This window comes from Calonectris borealis, chromosome 7, assembly GCF_964195595.1.
Source record: "Calonectris borealis chromosome 7, bCalBor7.hap1.2, whole genome shotgun sequence".
Classification (NCBI taxonomy): Eukaryota; Metazoa; Chordata; class Aves; order Procellariiformes; family Procellariidae; genus Calonectris; species Calonectris borealis.
In genome coordinates, this window is record NC_134318.1 from 28,708,325 (window position 1) to 28,726,025 (window position 17,701).

The window sequence follows — 17,701 nt, forward strand, 5'->3', positions numbered from 1 at the left end:
CTACCTCTGCAATAAGCTTTGCAACCTTTCTGTTCTTCCCTTAGCCTACTTTCAGCACCTTCAGAGTGCTTAATTTCATTGCTCAGGACAAGAGGACAGTGTTGTCTTATGGGACTCTGGAAATGTAGCTGCTGTCAAGCGGGAGTGGGTATTAGACAGCTCATCTGCAATAACTTGATGGGGAGAGTTTGGAGGTCAGAGAAAACGTGTTGCAGAAGTGCTGCCTGCCTGAGCACAATGGTTTTGGTTTCCCTGCACATTGGACCCAGACCAGCTTGTTGTGAGGTTAAGGGAGGCAGGGTGGTGTTCCTTGCCACAGTGGGTGCATATGGACTGGAAGATGCTAGGAATTAAGGGACTGGTAGCTTAGTGTTGCTGGTGCTTTTCAGTTCTCACATGTGATGTTACAACTAGTGGCAAATTAAATTGAGGAACCAATTAAATCTTTTCTTTTCATGCATGCCATATCAGTTTTTGCAGGAATGCTCTCCTGTCAGCAGACTCTGCATCTTCAGAAGTTGTTTCACCCTGAGCTTCTCTGAAGGGCAACACTGGTTGTTTCTGTTTATCAAGGAGTAATCCTAGGCAGTGTTTAAAGACTTTATAGAAACAATTTTTTAAATGTTACTCACTGGCTGGAGAGCTACTGCAGCCACTGCAGAAGCAAGCCCTGTTGCAGTGAAGATGGTGAGGGGGAGATTGCAGCTCACCTGGAGGTATACCTTCTATCGTCATAGCTCAAAGTGAAAGTGGCAGCCATTTGGGGAAAAAAAAAATAGGGCCCACATTCTCACCTTCCAGCCCATGTGTTTTTGAGGGAGAAAGGACTAGTAACAGTCACCTCAGGACTGGCCAATTGTTGCAGCCTCAAAAACAGCCAAAGTAGAAACTTTCCACCAGTCAGAGCTTTCCCGTTTGCAGAGGACAAGAGTGCCCTGTCATCAGTTGCTGCTATGCTGATCATCTCTGTCCTGCAGTCTTTTCACCTCTGTTTTATTTGATCCTGTCTGCCCTTCTGTCTCCTTTTCCTCATCTCTGTGCTTCCTTCAATATTCTTTTCCTGTGTTTTTCTATCCTTGCTTTATCTCTAACTGAAGTCTTTCATGACACTCAGTAACAGCACTGTTAAGTTTTCTGTTGCCACGCACTTTTTTCAGATTCTGAGCTTTCCCTGTTCTCTTGCATTTGAGATCGTTAGCTTTCTGGGACAGAGGCTTCCCACCACTCTGTATTTGTACAATACCTGTTACAGTGGGACCCACTTTTACTGTCTAATAATGTGATTAATACAGGTAGTACAAATAAATTATTCATTGGCACTTAGGTACCTAAATCAGGGTGGAACACTTTATATTTTTCCTGCAGTCATTCCCTCCTTCCCAAATAAATAATAAATGCAATAAATATGCAATAAATGCATAAATAAATAAATGCAAGTGTTCTAGGTTGTTCATGCTGAAGAAAATACGAGTTCATATGTGTCTTTGTATGGCTTCTGGCATCATGGTGTCTAGGTAGCTTGCTCTCTGAAGAGTTGCATGAAGAAGTGATGGGAGAATGCGTGTTTTTTCTGAGGGCACTGGCATGACTAGTGTGTAAATGATTCTCACTGTGAGATCAAGGAATAAAGAATGTGGAGGTCGCTTGTGGTCTGCCTTGGAGCACTAAGCATCAATGTTGAGACAAGCCGCTGAAAGCCAGTTTTTTTTCTTCCTGAACCATTGTTTCACCTTCTGCCTGTACAGCATCCTTCCCTTGTGCAGTGACAGTCTCCTCTCTCTAGCTGACTGCTGAACTGTGGACCTGTCAGAGGAGGCAGTGTTGCTGAAGTGACATCTCCCCAGACATCTCTCTAAGTCCCTAGAGAATTGTGTCCCAAAAGCACTCTGAAATTTATATGACAAATGGCAGCCAGCCCCACTGAGAGACTTATGGTGTGGAAATATGTAAGTGTACACACTATCGAAGGCTAGTTGGGGAACTGCAGTGTTTTGTCTTTCAGTTGACACTTCACTATTTCCTTGCTTTACAAATGGGTTGAAGATGCTAGTGCTTCATGAATACCAAACAAAAGGATTTTCTTTTCTTTTTTTTTTTTGCATGATCGATATGAAGATCTCCGTAGAGACAGCACATCACAAATCTTTTCCAAGTGCTTTAACCGCTCCCTTCCCCCTCCCCAAAGGTACTGGCTGATATCCCAATAATCAAGGCAATTGCAGTGTAAAAATAAAACATTGCCAAGGCTCAGCTGTTACATGCTGGTGTGTGAACTAATGATGGCAAAGCCGCTGTTCTATTGTCCATAAGGGGGAGACTGTGCTTAAAAGCTCCGGTCCCCTGTTGTCTCCAGGATCAAATGCCTGTGGAGTGGCAGCTTTGCAAAGTGAAATTCCAGCTGTTACTCAGCAGCCCAGGAGGCCAGTTGCCTAAAAGTATGCCCCAGGGACAAGATGGATTTTGAGAGATGGAGGAATAGCAGACACATATCCAAATGGTTCATGCAGAAAGGCACTGCTATTGCACAGCAGCTGGGGCTGGGTAGCGATGGAATTTCTTGTAGCAGGTGTGTGAGGAAGAGCTGTACCATGTGCAGAGCCTGGCCTTGGTAGCATACGCTGGGCAGTAAGGACCTGGCTACATAGACCCAGGATTGAATCCAAGTTCTTCATGCTCCTCTGCCCCAGGCTGCTTGCAGGTTCAGGAAAACAGCTCTGCAGAAAATCAGGTTGGGAAGGAATTCTTCATAGTGAAAGAGCTCTCTTAAAACAAATTAAACAGCTGAACTTCTTCCTCTAGTCGCTGAGGAGTTGTCCATTCGCCTTTAGGGAAATGAGGAAGGAGACTTGAATTATTTCTCTTCCTTAATGTCTGTTGATTCTTACTGCAGTGGCAGCTGGTTGCTGGTTTTGCTTTCCCTGGGTGAGTCCCAGCTGTGATTGCAGGTGCCGCTCCAGTAGCTCAGATGCAAGCAGGGACTTGTGAGCAGGCGGCCCATGTTGAAGTGCTTCACAGCAGTGGATACAAATGAATGCTAAATCTGTTCCCTGGTAAATGTTGGAACCATGTGAGTGCACTGAACCCCTCTGAGCTGCCAAACCTTCTGTCAAGCCAGAAGTTAAGTTGTTGTAAGTTTGTGTTCCCTCTTCTTTCAATAGCTCATAGTGTGTCCTGAAGGAGTGTAAATATGACTCCAGCCAGGCATGAAACATGCAACTTGAAAGCCACAGTGTTCGAGAGGCTGGGTAATGGAGAGTGTGATTGTGACTCACAGGAGCTGCTTCTCTGGTTGAATTGAAATGGGAAGAGTCTGGGCATGTCTCTACCTACCTGCCTGGCAGGGGCCCTGCTGAATTCGCTTTACTGATGTAACTGTCAAGGCTGCGAGACTGCAGAATCCCCCCTGTGCTAAGTACTTACTGATGCCGTGGGAGCAGCCGCTGGAGTCACTGCCCCTGCGCGTGGACTGCATCTGGTGTGTTGATGAAGTGTGTGGCTGGGAATGTTGCAGTGAATCTGCAGATTGTTTGGGTTTGTGTTTGGTGGGTTGTTTTTTTTTTTTAACTCTTCTCCCAGTCCCCACCCCCTCCACACTGTTTTTCTTTATCTGTGTATTTAAAGAAAAAAGAATGCTTCCAGGCAGGTTTTCTTTCCGCCAGCTCTGATTGGCACCACTGAATATCACTTATTCCTGGACTCTGGCACCAGCTCTTAGCTGTGATGAGTCTGGAGAAAGTAACTGAAAACCCTTCTGCAGGGGGAGGTGTGGGGAGGAGGGAACCCATTAGAGTGTAGCAGAGGGAGCTGGAATGAATTTGCACGCTGATGAATATGAGAGTGAAAGCCCTGACTGCTGCTGTGGTGTAATTTGGCCAAGCAAGTGTTCTCCAGGCCCCATCAGCGCACATCTGTGCTGAGCACTTGACATAGGCTGTTCCCATCATGAGTGTTTACCTCGGCAGTGGGTCTCATGAGTAATATCCCAACTAGACCAGTTGCAAACCCTAGCCTGGGGAGACTTTACTGGCTTGCCATTTGTCTTCTCAGCTGCACCTGACAAGCAGAGGGGAGGCTGAGGAAATATTCTAGCTGCAGTTTGATTCCTCCCCCTCTCTCCCCCCCCCATTATTATTTTACTTTCAATTTTAGATTTCTCACACCTGCTTCTAGATCCACCTAGAAGGGAAGGGGAGTATGTTGGTGCAGGCAGTGAGAGAAATGAGGCAGAGAAGTAGGAGTGATCAGCGTTTCTGCTGCCATGTTTGGGACACTGGCATAAGTTATCTCTAACGATCTAAATTCGGGCTGAGGACTAAAGTCATTATAGGAAGAAGTCAAAGTAGTGGCTGCAGTGATGGATGACTGCAAGTAAGAGCTAACTACAATGTTTTAAACACAGTGGAGATCCAAAGCAATAAACCATCAGCTTCAACACTTCAGGCAACAAAGTTCCATAGAGCAAAATGTCAGGTGATGCCAATTTTGGAAGGGATGAGGAGGTAGAGTTCTTGAGCAACAATGGGGCAGCGATGGCCAGGGTTGCTGTGTCTCTGCTGGAACACTGAGCAACTTGCAGCCTGCTCCCAGCAAGGCAGCGATTCCCTCTGGCAGAGCCCCGTATCTGCTGGGAGAAATGCACCCACGCGTAGGGCAGTGCCCGTGCTCGCAATTTCCAATATGCTTGTGACTGAATCCGCATTGGCCTCTCAGCAGGGAGCGTGCCTTTGGCAGAGCGCGCAATACGGTGCGGTGAGGGAGGAACTACTTCTTGCAGGACTGTGGCTCCATGTGCACTGACTCAGGCTGGCGGGGAATTTCTGCTGCATACCTAAGCTGTTTCTGAGACCTCTGAAAATTTCCCTTCTTTGTTTCAGAGCCATCATCAATCACTTCAACCCGAAGATAGAGTCTTACGCTGCGGTGAATCACATATCACAGCTCTCTGAGGATCAGGTAAGCCAGGCGTGCGATGACCTTTTTTCATGTTGACCTCTGGAATATAGGTGTTTAGGAGTACCTTGTGCTCACTGGGACTGATAATGTTGCAGCAATATGAGGGCTGAAGGCGGGACTCTCGTGTTCCATGTTCAGATATGGATGAGAGGATGAGAAACAAGGCTTGCTTTAACCAATTTTACCATCACATGCAGACCTCTTGGTCCAGCAAATGCAGAAAGATGGGTATGAATGATGAAAATATGCAGCATTGTCAGCAAGTGTGGTTGGAGACTGTGAGGATGCTGGCGTTTAGAATGGGGCAGGAAGTTTTCGGCAGCAAATTTAGTTATCGGAGAACTGTTGGGCATAGCTTGATTTTCTGTGATATCGGGGAATTAGAACTCAGGCAACAGTTAGTAGAAATTTTCTAGGGTAATTGAATTCAGTTGTTTTACATGTTGAAAAGAGAAGGTTTTTAATTAAGAGGGTGATAAGGTTAGGTTTCCCTTCCTTAATTTGGCCTGGTTTGCTCTCTTCGTGTCCTGCTTGTATTGCATAAGTGTGTAAATGTGGCTTTTTGAAAATAGGCTACTGTGTGTGGTCTCAGGAAGGGAAGAGATGGCCTATTTCCCAAAATAAAATGTTGGGATTATATGTTAATCACTCTTGGAGAGGTAATGACTCTGCAGGAGCCTGTGGTACACAAAATACAGAGCTGCCATGCAAGCTGGGGCGATCATCCCAGACACAGCTGCGTCAGCACCTCTGGACCTTCCAGAGAAGAAATTCTGTACACAGTCTAGGACAGACCTCCTTCCACTGGGTGGGATCCCATGCTCGTGCCTGTTAAAAGGTCCTGTCTGTATCATGCTCTGCAATTCATTTCTCTTTCTGTCCATGATATTTTTACTCTTACTTGATGATACCCTTCCATGCTTCCCACTAACCTTTTCATTTATTATCCTACTTAATCTGTAATATGTAACACCCCAAAGTCTCAGGTTGAATGCTGTACTGGTGCAGCGGGGACCCTATTGCTTTTTATTCTCATCTTGATACAGCTGGCCAGAAGAACACTGGTTTTAATTTACGCAATTTTTCTGTATTGTTCTGCCTCTGAGAGTCACTGTACCCACAGCTATGCTTTGTGATGGTTTGTGATATCAATCCTCATTCATTGATGATACACTGATTGCATCAACCCAGGCCCCTAAAAAAGAAAAGCCTTTGATAGCCCAATTTAAAACTGGAGGCTGGGATAGAGGGGAGTTTTGCATAGTGTTTAGGTTAGTCTGAGAAAGGAAACGAGCTTTTCACTGTCAGCTCTGTGTAGTATTCATCCCCCAGCAGTTCAGGGAGGTCAGGTTAAATCCTTTCTTCCTTGTGTGTTATTCTTTAAATAAAATCTTTAACAGCAGACAGATAATGAAGTCAGTGCTGATGCATGGAGCATTTTGAGGAAGATGATTAGGAAGTTGAAAGACAGTTAGGTTTCTCTTTTTTTCTTTTCTCCCTTCATGCTTTCTTTCAACATAGGGAGAACGTCAAAGCAAAGCAATAATAGGCCCTAGTGAACTGCAGGAGATGTCATTGTGGTGAGGGACTGCGTGGTCTCAGTGAGGGTGTTTAGTCAGCGCTCTGCAATTTACTGCACAAGGAGGACTTTTGTCTCCACTTTCAATTGGTCCGTGAGCTCAGGTCTGTGTGTTGGACTGTGGTTTCCCCTCCGTCAGTAGCTGTCCCACGTGTAAGTGCATGAGAGGTAATGGTAGAGGGCCGAGATCAAGGCCAGGGTCTGGCTTTTGTGGGGTAACAGAATTTGTTGTTTTCATTCTGTGTTAGCTGTTCAGCATGGGGTGGGGGGTCAAGCTTGCCTTTTGGCTGCTGCAGTCTCTCTTTTTTTCCCTTCCGGCTGTGCCTTTTATTTTTACATGTGTGTTCACTTAATTCCCCTTCTCTCTTCTCTCAATAAATATTTCCTACACAAAATCCACCTTCCTTTCTAGCCCTGTTTTTTGAAGTGTACCACATTGAAATATTTAATGCTGACATTTAACTTGTGTATCCACACACAGATACTACATTTGGGACTGGTCATTCTCTCCTTTGAGTTATTTCAATAGTTTCAGGAGACTGATATTTCTTTACTGGGAACATTTATTTTTACAATTTGGAGGATCAAACTTTTCTTCTGATGAAGCTTTCCTTCCCAGATACTAGCCTTTGGCCAGATTCTCATACGGCTGCTCATACTCCTCTGTGGTGTCTCAGAATCTCCTATTAATCAGGCAGGCATGGATTTGACATAGCTCTATCTGAAGGGGAATTTGCTTCCAATTCACTTGAACCTGTTCAGCTTGCTACTCTTACTTGAGCCTATGTCAAACTTGCTGTGCTGCTCCCTGACTGTTCTGGCACCCTGTTTACGTGTTAGATGATTTTTTTTTTAATTATTTTTTTTATTTTTGTATTTTTAATATCCTTAGAAGTAGCTAAGTAATCAGCTGAAAGAGATTTTGCTCTATCTTTTTATTTTCCTAATCCTATTGAAGGCTTTATTACCTTGTTAATCACTAATGTCTGTTTATTACCATTCTCAGTCTGTCTTTTCAGTGCTTTCTCCTTTTTTACTTATAAGCATTAATGTTAACCTTATTACATGCTGAGGGGATTTGTAGGCCCTTGAAAATGATGGACATGGGATTGTTTTAAGGGTAGACTGTTAATATCACTGTACATCTTCAGCCCTAAAGATCTCCAGGAACCATAGTTTGAATATACAGATCTGTCCTCTAGGCAGGTATATTTGCAAGAATTCATGGTACAGCTTTGCTGACAGTGTTCAGATCAGAAATACTGGGAAGAGACCTTTTTCTTTCCATATTCTCATGAGCAAAGAGTGGGAGATTCCCTGGGGTGAGCAAATGCCAGGGATTTGACGATGAGCCACCTCAGTCTATCAACACCATGCGATCCTTGCCAATGCCATTCTGCCAAAGCATACTCATAATCCTTCCTATTTATTCCGTTAGCTATTTTGACCTTGCTATAGTTCCTCACCATGAAACAGGAAATGTCTTAGCCAGTTACTGGCGTCTTCCTTCACTTGCTAATTTGTTAAACCTGACTTCAGTGTTAATTTGCATTTTTGCTGTATTCTCCCTCTCAACACGTTTGGCTCCTGTCTGCACGTCCTTTAAGGAATTGAAAGATGCTGCACAGTGAAAAAGATAGGGTTGGCCATTAACTGCCAATGTAGTTTTAGCTCTTCTATGCAAGTGATTATTCCCATCTCTACAAAGATGTTTGGGTCCCTTCTCAAGTCAAAGGGCAAAATAGCCTTCTGTGAAATGTATTCATAGGCTTATGTGTACTCTCCAGATGACTGGGCTGCCTTATACTTAATACATTAGAGGCAGTAGACTTTCTCTGTGCTATATCTGATCTGAGAAGCTCCCAACATGTTTTCCAGCAGAAGCAGTTGCAGAAAACAGGGTCAAGGCAGTGAGAAAACAGCAACAGAAGAGTTGCTCCAGAAGGGCCAATGCAGACAAACACAAAGGCTGACAGCGCGGGGCATGAGTGGTTTCATGGGGTGGGGTCTCACATCTGCCTTTTCTGGGTGTGAAAGAAGAGCTGCGTGTAAGGCGGCAGCTCTCTGCCTGATGGTGATGTAGCACAATTATTCTAGAGAGGCTGAAGTGAGAGGAACCCAGTACTTCTTTTGGTGAAATCTCAGAGCAGGAACGTCTTGTGGTGCCTTGCATGCCAAGCAAGTCTTGTGCCAATTTGCTGGAGATTTAGGTAGCAAAATTGCTCACTAAGGTCTCACTTTCTCTTTGGCACTTGTTCTCTCTATGATTTCTGCTCTGAGGGTCTTAAAATTGAGATGGCAGACGCATAGGAGTGATGATGCTTGCTAGTCAGGAACATCTATATGCTTTTTCTAATAGAAGCCCCTCTTTCTTCCCAGCCACAGCAGGGACACTAGGTACCTCCGATTTGGAGGTGGTGTAAAGTTCAGTGTGAAAGACTGTTGTGAACACCTGTACTGTGTGTATTAGTCTGGTAACTGCAGATGGAAAGTGCTGGGAGCCAGAACAGATTGTGATGGAAAAACAGGACAACTGTATCGCTTTTGAAATTGTGATAAACGAGTGTAATACTTGGGTTGTTCCACATTGTAATACCTTTATAACTCAGGTAACTGCAATCCAGTTTGGTCAGGCAATCTCACAAAGCCATTTCCCTTTCCTTGAGGTCGTACTTCAAATGTTGAATGCTTCCCCCTTCCCCCCCCCCCCAATCCACATGGCCTCTTGTTACCTGGTGGGGCTTTGAGGGACTAACCCGATGTGCAGCTCAGGGAGACTCCACCAGTGACTTGCACAGAAACTCGCAAAAGGATGCAGTTGATTTTAGATGCCCTAAAGTATTCTAACTCTGAGCCATTGATACCATGGTTTATTCAACTTGTTCTGGTTTCCGTAACTAGCAGCAAAACCACTGGCAGATACAAACCGCTTTGTTCTTTTTTAGCACTGCTGGCAGTGGTGTTAAGAGTTAAAAGCCTATTGGCATGTGTGCGTTTGATATTTTTAAAATGCTGAGTACCATCAGTGCTAGCTACTACTACAATAAATCCCCCTAATCTCTTACATTAATATAACGTGTTGTGAGGGCTCCAGAAATACTTTTAAATGATTTTGGCATAATGCTACTTCTGAAATGCAGTGAGCTTTGGGGTAGAAAGCATCAAGCTTGCTAGTGCTGTGTTGCACACAGTAGTAGGAATATGAAACTCCAGCTAAGGGGTCACCAAGGCAAAGCCCTAATTGAAAGTCATCACATCTTTGCAAATGAGGCAGGGATGTTGGGTTTCATGGCCTCATTACAGACACCTACTCATGATTAATGGCTTGAAACAGATTTTATTGTTTAAATAGAAAGAGCTGAGCTGCACCAGGTGAAATTGGAATCCCAGGTTTAAAAGGGTCTATATAAAAAGTCTTCTGGAGTTGGCAAATTGCCGGTTTGCCTAGCTGATCGGGGTGGTTCTCTGGTTTAGATAGCTTCCTCTTTTGTGGTGGTTGTTGTTGTTTACCAGAGAAATGTCTCTGCAATTTACTAATGCCTCAGACGGCTTTATGCAGCGTGCCAGACTGAATGGGTCTGAAGAGGTTTCAAGGACTGATCAGCTTTGCTGCAAGGAGATTTGAAGCTGGAGGTGAGCTTTGGAGCCGTGAGTTTGTGCTGTGTAGTGTCTTTTATTAACATGCAGAATGCAATAAACTGTGCGTCACTGGAGAGGGGGGACAACATGTGGTAGGCCGTAAGAGGGACAAAGGAAGGACGTTGTTTTTGAAAACACTTTCTGATGGAGAGATGTAACCCTATTCCTAATTCAGTCCCAGAAATCCCAGTAAGAAATGGGAGAAACCCTTCGATTTCCTTCTTTCGGGCTCGACACAAAGATGTCCCGGCATCCTGCCTGTTGCTGCTAGTGGCAGTTGGCTGCTCTGTGCCTCTCAGGGGCAGCATGACCCTGGATCACCTTGACTGCTGCCGGAGAAGAGGAATCTTTCCACTGCCCTCTGTGCATCGCAAAGGCTAAGGGATGTCTTGCTTCCTAGCACTTCTGTGAGCTGTCCTCTTTGGCAGATTAGGGACTGCCTCGAAGTGCAAACTGCTAACAAAATAAGTCCATTAAACTTCAATGCAAGGCTCGCCTGCAGTTCTCGCTGCGGTTTTCATATTCTTGCCTGACTGTTGCTAGTACGACAGGGACTGATAAGGGTCTGAAAACTGCTGTAGTGTAGGTGACCGCTGAATGCTGGGGACTTGTTGTGGAAGAGCTGCCTTCCGGAGCGGCTACTCGCTGCTGGCTGCAACCAGGTAAAGTCTCTTGGAGCTAGATAAGTTTCTGTGCTGGGGCTACAGAGGCAACACTCGGGGATGCGATTCACAACTGGGAGTGTGCTGAGGGAGATCCAGAGGTTTAACTTTGTAATAAGCTCCCAGTCCATACTGTGGAGACAAGCTGATGTTGCTCTAGTTCCAGTGCTTGTCCTCACCCCTGGTGAGTGTGTTTCACAAAACGCATCCCAGATGCCTGGTAGATTTGTTTTATATGTGGTATTTAACTAAACCTGGAAAAAGGGCTGTGGGTAGCTAGAGGAAGGGGCTGCAGGCTGGGGTCTGAACTCCTTCCTAGCTGTTGCTGTGCTACCTTGAGCAAACCTTGAGCCCTGTGTCCTCCCAAGTGAGAGGGCAGCTGGTGTGGAGCCCTTGGGGAGTCAGGCAGTGTTTGAAGTGCTGTGTGATCTGCTGGGGAAGGCAAAGCAATGTTACGGATTGCTGTCACTGTTAAGCGCCTGTGTAGGGCAGGAAAAGCTCCACAGAGGATTGCAACAGAATGATCAAAACAGATTAAATTACAACTTTGCACATCTACGATTAAAGGAGGAGCTGTCAACGGGTGGCTTGTGCGAATGCACAATTCAATTTGCATTTTGTAAAAGTTCAGATTGAGGAGGTTTTTTAATCCCTTGTGAAACAGGAACAATAGACGCTGGCTGTTGCCAGGTGCATAATGCATATAAATACCGTGCAAACTTCTTTCATCATTCTTTGTAAAGCTGGATTTATAGCACTATACTTTGTTGATCTAGACCTGAGCTCCACCCTAAGCTTCCTTACACTCAGTCATCTCTCTGCTTGGGAGTCCTAAAAGCAGACAGGTTATAGCCCTCTGTGCCAGTCGGCGATGTGGCTGTGAGTAACTGTTCCGGAGTCAAATTCTTCTCTCACAAAAAGGGACAGGCTATGCAGTGGCTGCCAGCCAGGCTCGTTCTGGGGCTTCTTTAGGATAAAACTCCTGCCTTCAGAGACTGCTACTCTTCCTTCTCTCTGGTAGTATTCTGCTGTAACAGATGATGTTTTTCTGCCTTCCTCCTCTGGATCCTTTAGCTGGAGCTGCAGCTGTTTCCCAAAAGTGACAAATTGGGTCATCGCTCTGATTTCAAAGTGGGAAGCAAACAGAGCTTTGCAGTCTCCATGCCTCCCAGAGCAGGAGAGTGAATGCTGCTGAGCCAAAAGGTGCTGCACCTGAACAGGGCTCCACTTAGCTGGAAGATTTGTTTTTTTGGCTATCTAACACTTGGCATTTGGGTGTTAAGACAGTAAGTTCAAATTTCTTGTCTGCAGTAGGGAGCTCAAAGGCAATCCTTTTAATAAAGGAGAAGGCAGCATCTCTGATACGTGTCACTCTTCCTATCTTTATGGGAGATCTGAGGCAGGCAGCAGGATTGCTCAGGGAGCTAAGGTGTGTCACTCAAAGACAGCAAGCGGGCAGGATGGATGTCCAGAGAGGTGGAACTGGGAAAGGTGGTTCTACATCAGCCAAGTGCCAGGGGCTATAAGTCAATTCCACTGCCTTAGTCAGAGGGCGCTTGGATTCCCCCATGGCTGAGTTAAGGCACAAATAAGCTCCTGGGGAGCTAAGCATTGCTAGCAGCACGGGCTGTTTCAGCCGCAGCATCTGCCTCATAGCCGGCATGAGTGTAGGCCTGTGGAAGGACGTTAATTCATAGCCCTGTGTTTGCTTTCACCCGAGCACCTGTTTGTAGGAGTTCCTCTTTCAATTTTTCCAAACCATAGATTTATGTTCTCCATCAATAACTGCTTGACAGCAAGAATTGCTAACAAGGAAAGTATATTCCAGCCTCCCAGACAAGAATCTGATGAATCAGGCTGGACCATTGTCTGAAAGTACCTAGGATTTCTGAAATCCAGGAACCATCACTTACATCAGTGTTGACTGGTGTGTCACAGTTACATCAATGTTAATTGTAAACTAGGAAGCTTTTCTCTTCTATGAAAACAGAGGTTAGTTAGGATGACCTCTGGCAGTGAGAGAATAAGCATGGAAAATCCACTGATACATCCTTAGCATTTGGATAACAGGAGGTAGTTTCTTGCAGACTGACATCTAATAATGTTGTTTCCAGTAGCCCTTGCCATATGCCTTAGCCTCCTCGTTGGAAACTTGCCCACTCAGTCTTACTGTGTGCAGAACCCCACTAATGAAATATTGCGCTTAAGGTTTATTTGCACACAAACCCCATCTTTGTTTCCCAAGTCTATTTTCCTCAGCAGTTGTAATTCAGCAGACTGCATTTGGTTTTGAATTGGATGTAAAAACAGACACGGAATGTTGTTGAAATCTTACTCTTGGACTTCCTGACTTCTCAGAAAGTGCTGGGTTGGGATCCTATGTAGAAGCTGTAAAGGTGGAGAAGTTCTTGTGAGTGCTTCTCCCGCTTCCGATGGCATGAGCGAGCTCCTATCCCACTAATGGACCGATTGCATCATTGAGACAATGACAGCTGCTTGCAGTGAAATGTGATGACAGAGAAGGACACTGCATCTTTCTGGCAATGAGATTTAGCATCAGGGAGCTAGCATGACGTGTTCTTGGGGTGCTTTGGCTTTGGGAAGGTCTGTACTATCTTTTGCAGACCAAACTGAGCTGCCCGGGAGCCCCAAGAGTGTGTTTAACACAGTGGAAAGCCGGAAATAATAGATCGGGGTGATACTGTGAGAATTTGTTTCTCTGGGCACTGCTGTCAACTCCCCTCTAGTTGTATTTCTTCAGCAACATCTGTGAATCAAACCATTGCTCTTCCTGCAAGTAAGACACCAGTCTTTTCACTGAGGCATTGCATTGTACTTTGCAGCCTTCTCCTAGTTCTGTGAAAATTAATGTTCCAAACCCAGGACGAATCAATCCACATGTGAATATAGAGGTCACACAGAGCCTACCCTGAGATGTGTCTCATTCTGCCAGCAGTTCTCCTTCCGAGTGTGTAAAGGAAGAGTGTGCTCAGCTGGCTAATGACCGAGTCTCCCTTTCCAGTCCTCTTCTGCACTAGAAATACATACGCTCCTCCCCAAACCTAGATACTAGCCTTTGCTCAGCTGTGTCATATTGGTGGTTTGCTGGAGTCGGGCATCTGTCCAACTTGCATGAAACGTTAGCTGTTTCTGTCACCCCAAGGTTTATCAGTGATTTTATGTAACAGGATGTAACACAAAACATGGATCGAGATGGAGTTTGACGTGACAGTATCTGCGGGGTTTTTTTGTCCATTTCATTTCTTAAAAAAGGTAGCTGTGAGCTACAGTATAGACTTTTTAAGGCTGCGTTTTGTTTGCAGGAAGTACTCTTTTTGTTGAACATCTTGAAACACTAGGACAGGAGCAATCTTCCAGCTGATGGAAACAGAAATGTGGATTTGTGAGGGAGCCAAGGTAGTCATGCTGGAACTTAGACTTCCTGACAGTCTGTTTTGTTTTTTGCATCCAGGCTGCTTTGCTGGGAATTTTCTACCCTGTTGTTAATGCTCCTGAAAACTAATGATTTGATGGAAGCATCTCACTGCAGACTCTTAGTTCTGACCTCAGCTATAAAGATGTGTCTTTCTATTTTAAGTGATGGACCTATTTCATTACACTACCACCTACAAGTGGCTTTGTAGGCATAGAAAGGAAACTTAGGTCTGTTGCTGGACTAAACTCCCCTTTTCAGAAGAATAAAAAGAAAGCTACTGTAATGCCTCATCTCAGCCTTCTTCACAGACACCTGAGCATGACACACTTTTTGAGGGGAGAATATTAACATGATCTGAACTTAATTTCTTGAGCTGATGGCCATTTCCCACATCATCCGGTTCTTGCTGAGCTTTCCACCTTCAGTAGTGCCCAGAGGGATAATATTCCAGGAGTGCTTGAGTCCTAAAGTGCGTCTGTCATTATTTAATATGTTGATGTTTCAGAACTAGGACTTAGTGATGCTAGGGCTGGCGGTTAATGTTACAGTAAACATCCCGGCATAAAGAAGTTGGTTGCTGTACTGGGGCCACTGACCGCTCCCGTCCCAATCGTTCATCAGGAAGTCAGTTGTTTAGTTGAACCAGAAACTTGTGGTCTTGTTTCAGCTATGTTGTTAGCTTGACACGTACCCTGGTCCCTCATCCTCACCCAAAAACTCTTCACTTGAGTGAAGCATAGTTTGAAGATTGGGAGACCTGAATTGAAGCTGCCATGCTTTCTGTACATGAGCTTATAACTCGTGTGACCTCCGCTTATGTATGTCAGGGAGAGCTTTTTCTGTGATGAGTTTGGAAGAGGTCAGGTTAAGATGCTTAAAGAAAAATGGCCAGTTGTTTGATCCTGATCTTTGTTTAAAAAACAAAAGATGCAAAAATTTCAGAAGTCAAATCTAGGGAGTGGGAGGATTTTATTTTGATAGCATTCTCCTTTAAAAAAAGGGGAGAAAAATCACCTGCCTGTACTCTCACAAAGAAGGCCTTATTTTCCAGCTCTCAACAGGGTTGTGGTTTAAAAGGTGAATCTGGACTCTGGAGTGTGGACCCTGTACCCAGTAATCTTACATAGTCGTACCCAGGTGCTCACAGACAGCTGCAGATTCTTCTGCCCTGCCTGTTGATGCTAAGTCAAGAACAGATGCTGCAGAAACATCTACAAAATATTTAAGATCACACTTCTCCTCTGTCACTTGCTCTTGGAAAAGGCAATCGGATCATTCTGATGCTAAGTGCCACTTCCTGGCAGAGGCTTTAATGCCTGCTAGGCTAACGGCGAGTGGCATTTCAGATCGCAGGCTTCTCTACTCTGTGTAACTCCTACTGTTTGTTCCTTTCTCTCTCGGTATTGAATTGTTGTTCTGGCACATTATTTGACCTGGGTTTTTCCCTGCCCTTGTTTCTTCCATGGGGGACTGTGTGCCATCACGCTGCTGACAGCACATGCATTTGAGAGGATTCCTTTACATGTGCCTCTTCTGGCATTTTATGATCCCGTCTCTTTCAACATGTGATAGAAGAGTATAAAGTAGGTCACTTTATTTCCTTTCTGCTTTTCTCAGTTCTGCAGCTCTTGTGATCTTTGAATTCTTTCTGAGTATCAGACAGTTTTGGAGACTCGTGACTGGGAGAGTTCAGCAGGCTCCTAAAGCCTCAGTAGTCATTTTGGGATTGGGCTTTAACAGGGCACTAGGGACATCTTTCTTCATAGCCTTTGTGTGCCTTGGATACCCTGTTAATTAGTGCCCTTGACATGTTTTAGAGAGATGAAAAGGAAGAACGATGGCAGTTTTCCTAATGCATAACCATTGCTTGCCGCTATGATGCATCCTGTGGCTGCTGCCAGCCCTGTTCTCCTGTTCTCTCTAAGTTGATTGTAGCTGGCAGTTGTCGTCTAGAAGCAGTAAACCAAGTGAACAGCTCTACTTATTACCATTTATAAAAATGCACCAAACAAAAGCTCTAGGCACAGTCACAAGTCAGTCCTTAAAAAGGCATATGGAAGGAATTGAATCTTTCCTGAGTCAGGCCAGCTCAGGCTACTGTAGATTTACAACAAACCCCAAAGCTTTAAAGTACCTGAATTTTTCAACCTGCATACTTGCTTTTGGGTTTTATTCATACTGCCCAAAGTGGTAGAAGCGTTGGGGTTAAATTAGAGCACCATTTCACTGAAACTCCCTCTTGTGAATGGTTCTCAACTGTAAGATCAGAGTCTCTGCAGAGTAACGCAGAGATGTGGCCCCCTTCAACTTCTGTCACTTGGTTTCTCAGCAGGATAAACGCGGTACGAAATTATTCTGTGTTAATCTAGGGTGAGAATGGACCCCTATGGTTTATCCCACCTCAGAAGTGTGCTACAATATGGTCAAATGCGTGCAAACTCCAGATTTTGTAGAGCTTCTCTAAAATGTGAGACCGAGTTGAAGATGCAGAGAGACCTGGTCAGCTTCCACCCAAGCCGCCTTCTAGTGGTTTTGCATTGCTGAGGGGATTGCTCAGCTGATATGCCTGGTTAGTCAGGAAAAGCCAAGCAGAACTTGAACTTGTGTGTATTAAGTATAAGGTGCAGTTTCTTAAGAAATTTGCTAAGCAAGCATAAAATCCTCTTTAAATATAGTCAAAAATTCAGATGTGAGAATAATACCAAGAGGGCAATGCAGCAGCATTTTGGGAAGAGCAGAGTTTAAGATTCCCATTAAAACAAAAATAGTTGTGCAAATAAAACTACCAGCTGATGCAGTACAAATTAGTGGTTTTAAAACCTGAAGACAAAGCAGCTGAGTTATGAATCCCTGAACTGAAGCCTTAAGTCCTTTTAGTGAGTGAACTTCTGCTTGTCATCTAATCCATTTGAATCATGGAAAATACAGACCCAGAGTTGTTCTCTGTTGTGTAGTAAGAGGAAATTTAACCAGTGAGCTAAATAAATAAATTGATTAATTGGCAACAATAAGGAGCTGTGTATGCACTGTATCTAATTGCTTTTTTATATTGTCTTCCTCTAACTTCTTGGAAGACACAGGTTTGTGGGTTGCATATGCAAAAATATGCTAAAAAAATCCTCCTCACTAAGGCTTCGAACCTTCAGCTTCAAAGACCATTGTATGGATCAACTTATATTGCTTTGGACAGTCTCTAATGGGGACATTGCTCAGCCAAGCTGAATTTATGCAGGAGAAATTCAAGCTGAAATTGAACACACCTTAGAATCATGGAGTAAATCAAACCTCATTTCCTTGCTTGCAGAGAGGATGGGCTGTGTGGGCTTTCTTCCTCCTCCTCCTTCTCAGTAATTTTTATTCTACCAGGTCAGAGCTACCTTCTGCTTATGAGAAATACTGAGCGAGTGGCTTCCCTGAGCCTTATTCAAAAAT

The 17,701-nt window shown here is 44.5% G+C and overlaps 1 protein-coding gene across 13 annotated transcripts in view; it reads left to right on the forward strand.

Moving 5' to 3' along the window:
- The window catches only part of ARMH3 (armadillo like helical domain containing 3), a 135,076-nt gene that overhangs the window by 94,399 nt on the left and 22,976 nt on the right, over positions 1–17,701 (forward strand). For 7 of the 13 annotated variants that reach the window (XR_012674326.1, XR_012674323.1, XM_075154864.1 and 4 more), the window contains one exon: positions 4,875–4,953. Coding sequence is in view for 5 of the 13 variants with exons in the window: in XM_075154864.1 (XP_075010965.1) it covers positions 4,875–4,953 (79 nt within the window). In the remaining 8 variants the exon portion in view is untranslated. Of the gene's footprint in view, positions 1–1,745; positions 1,947–2,115; positions 2,186–2,945; positions 3,129–4,874; positions 4,956–10,091; positions 10,166–17,701 lie in introns of those variants that run through there. The other 6 variants (XR_012674324.1, XR_012674325.1, XR_012674327.1 and 3 more) reach the window with 5 other exon arrangements.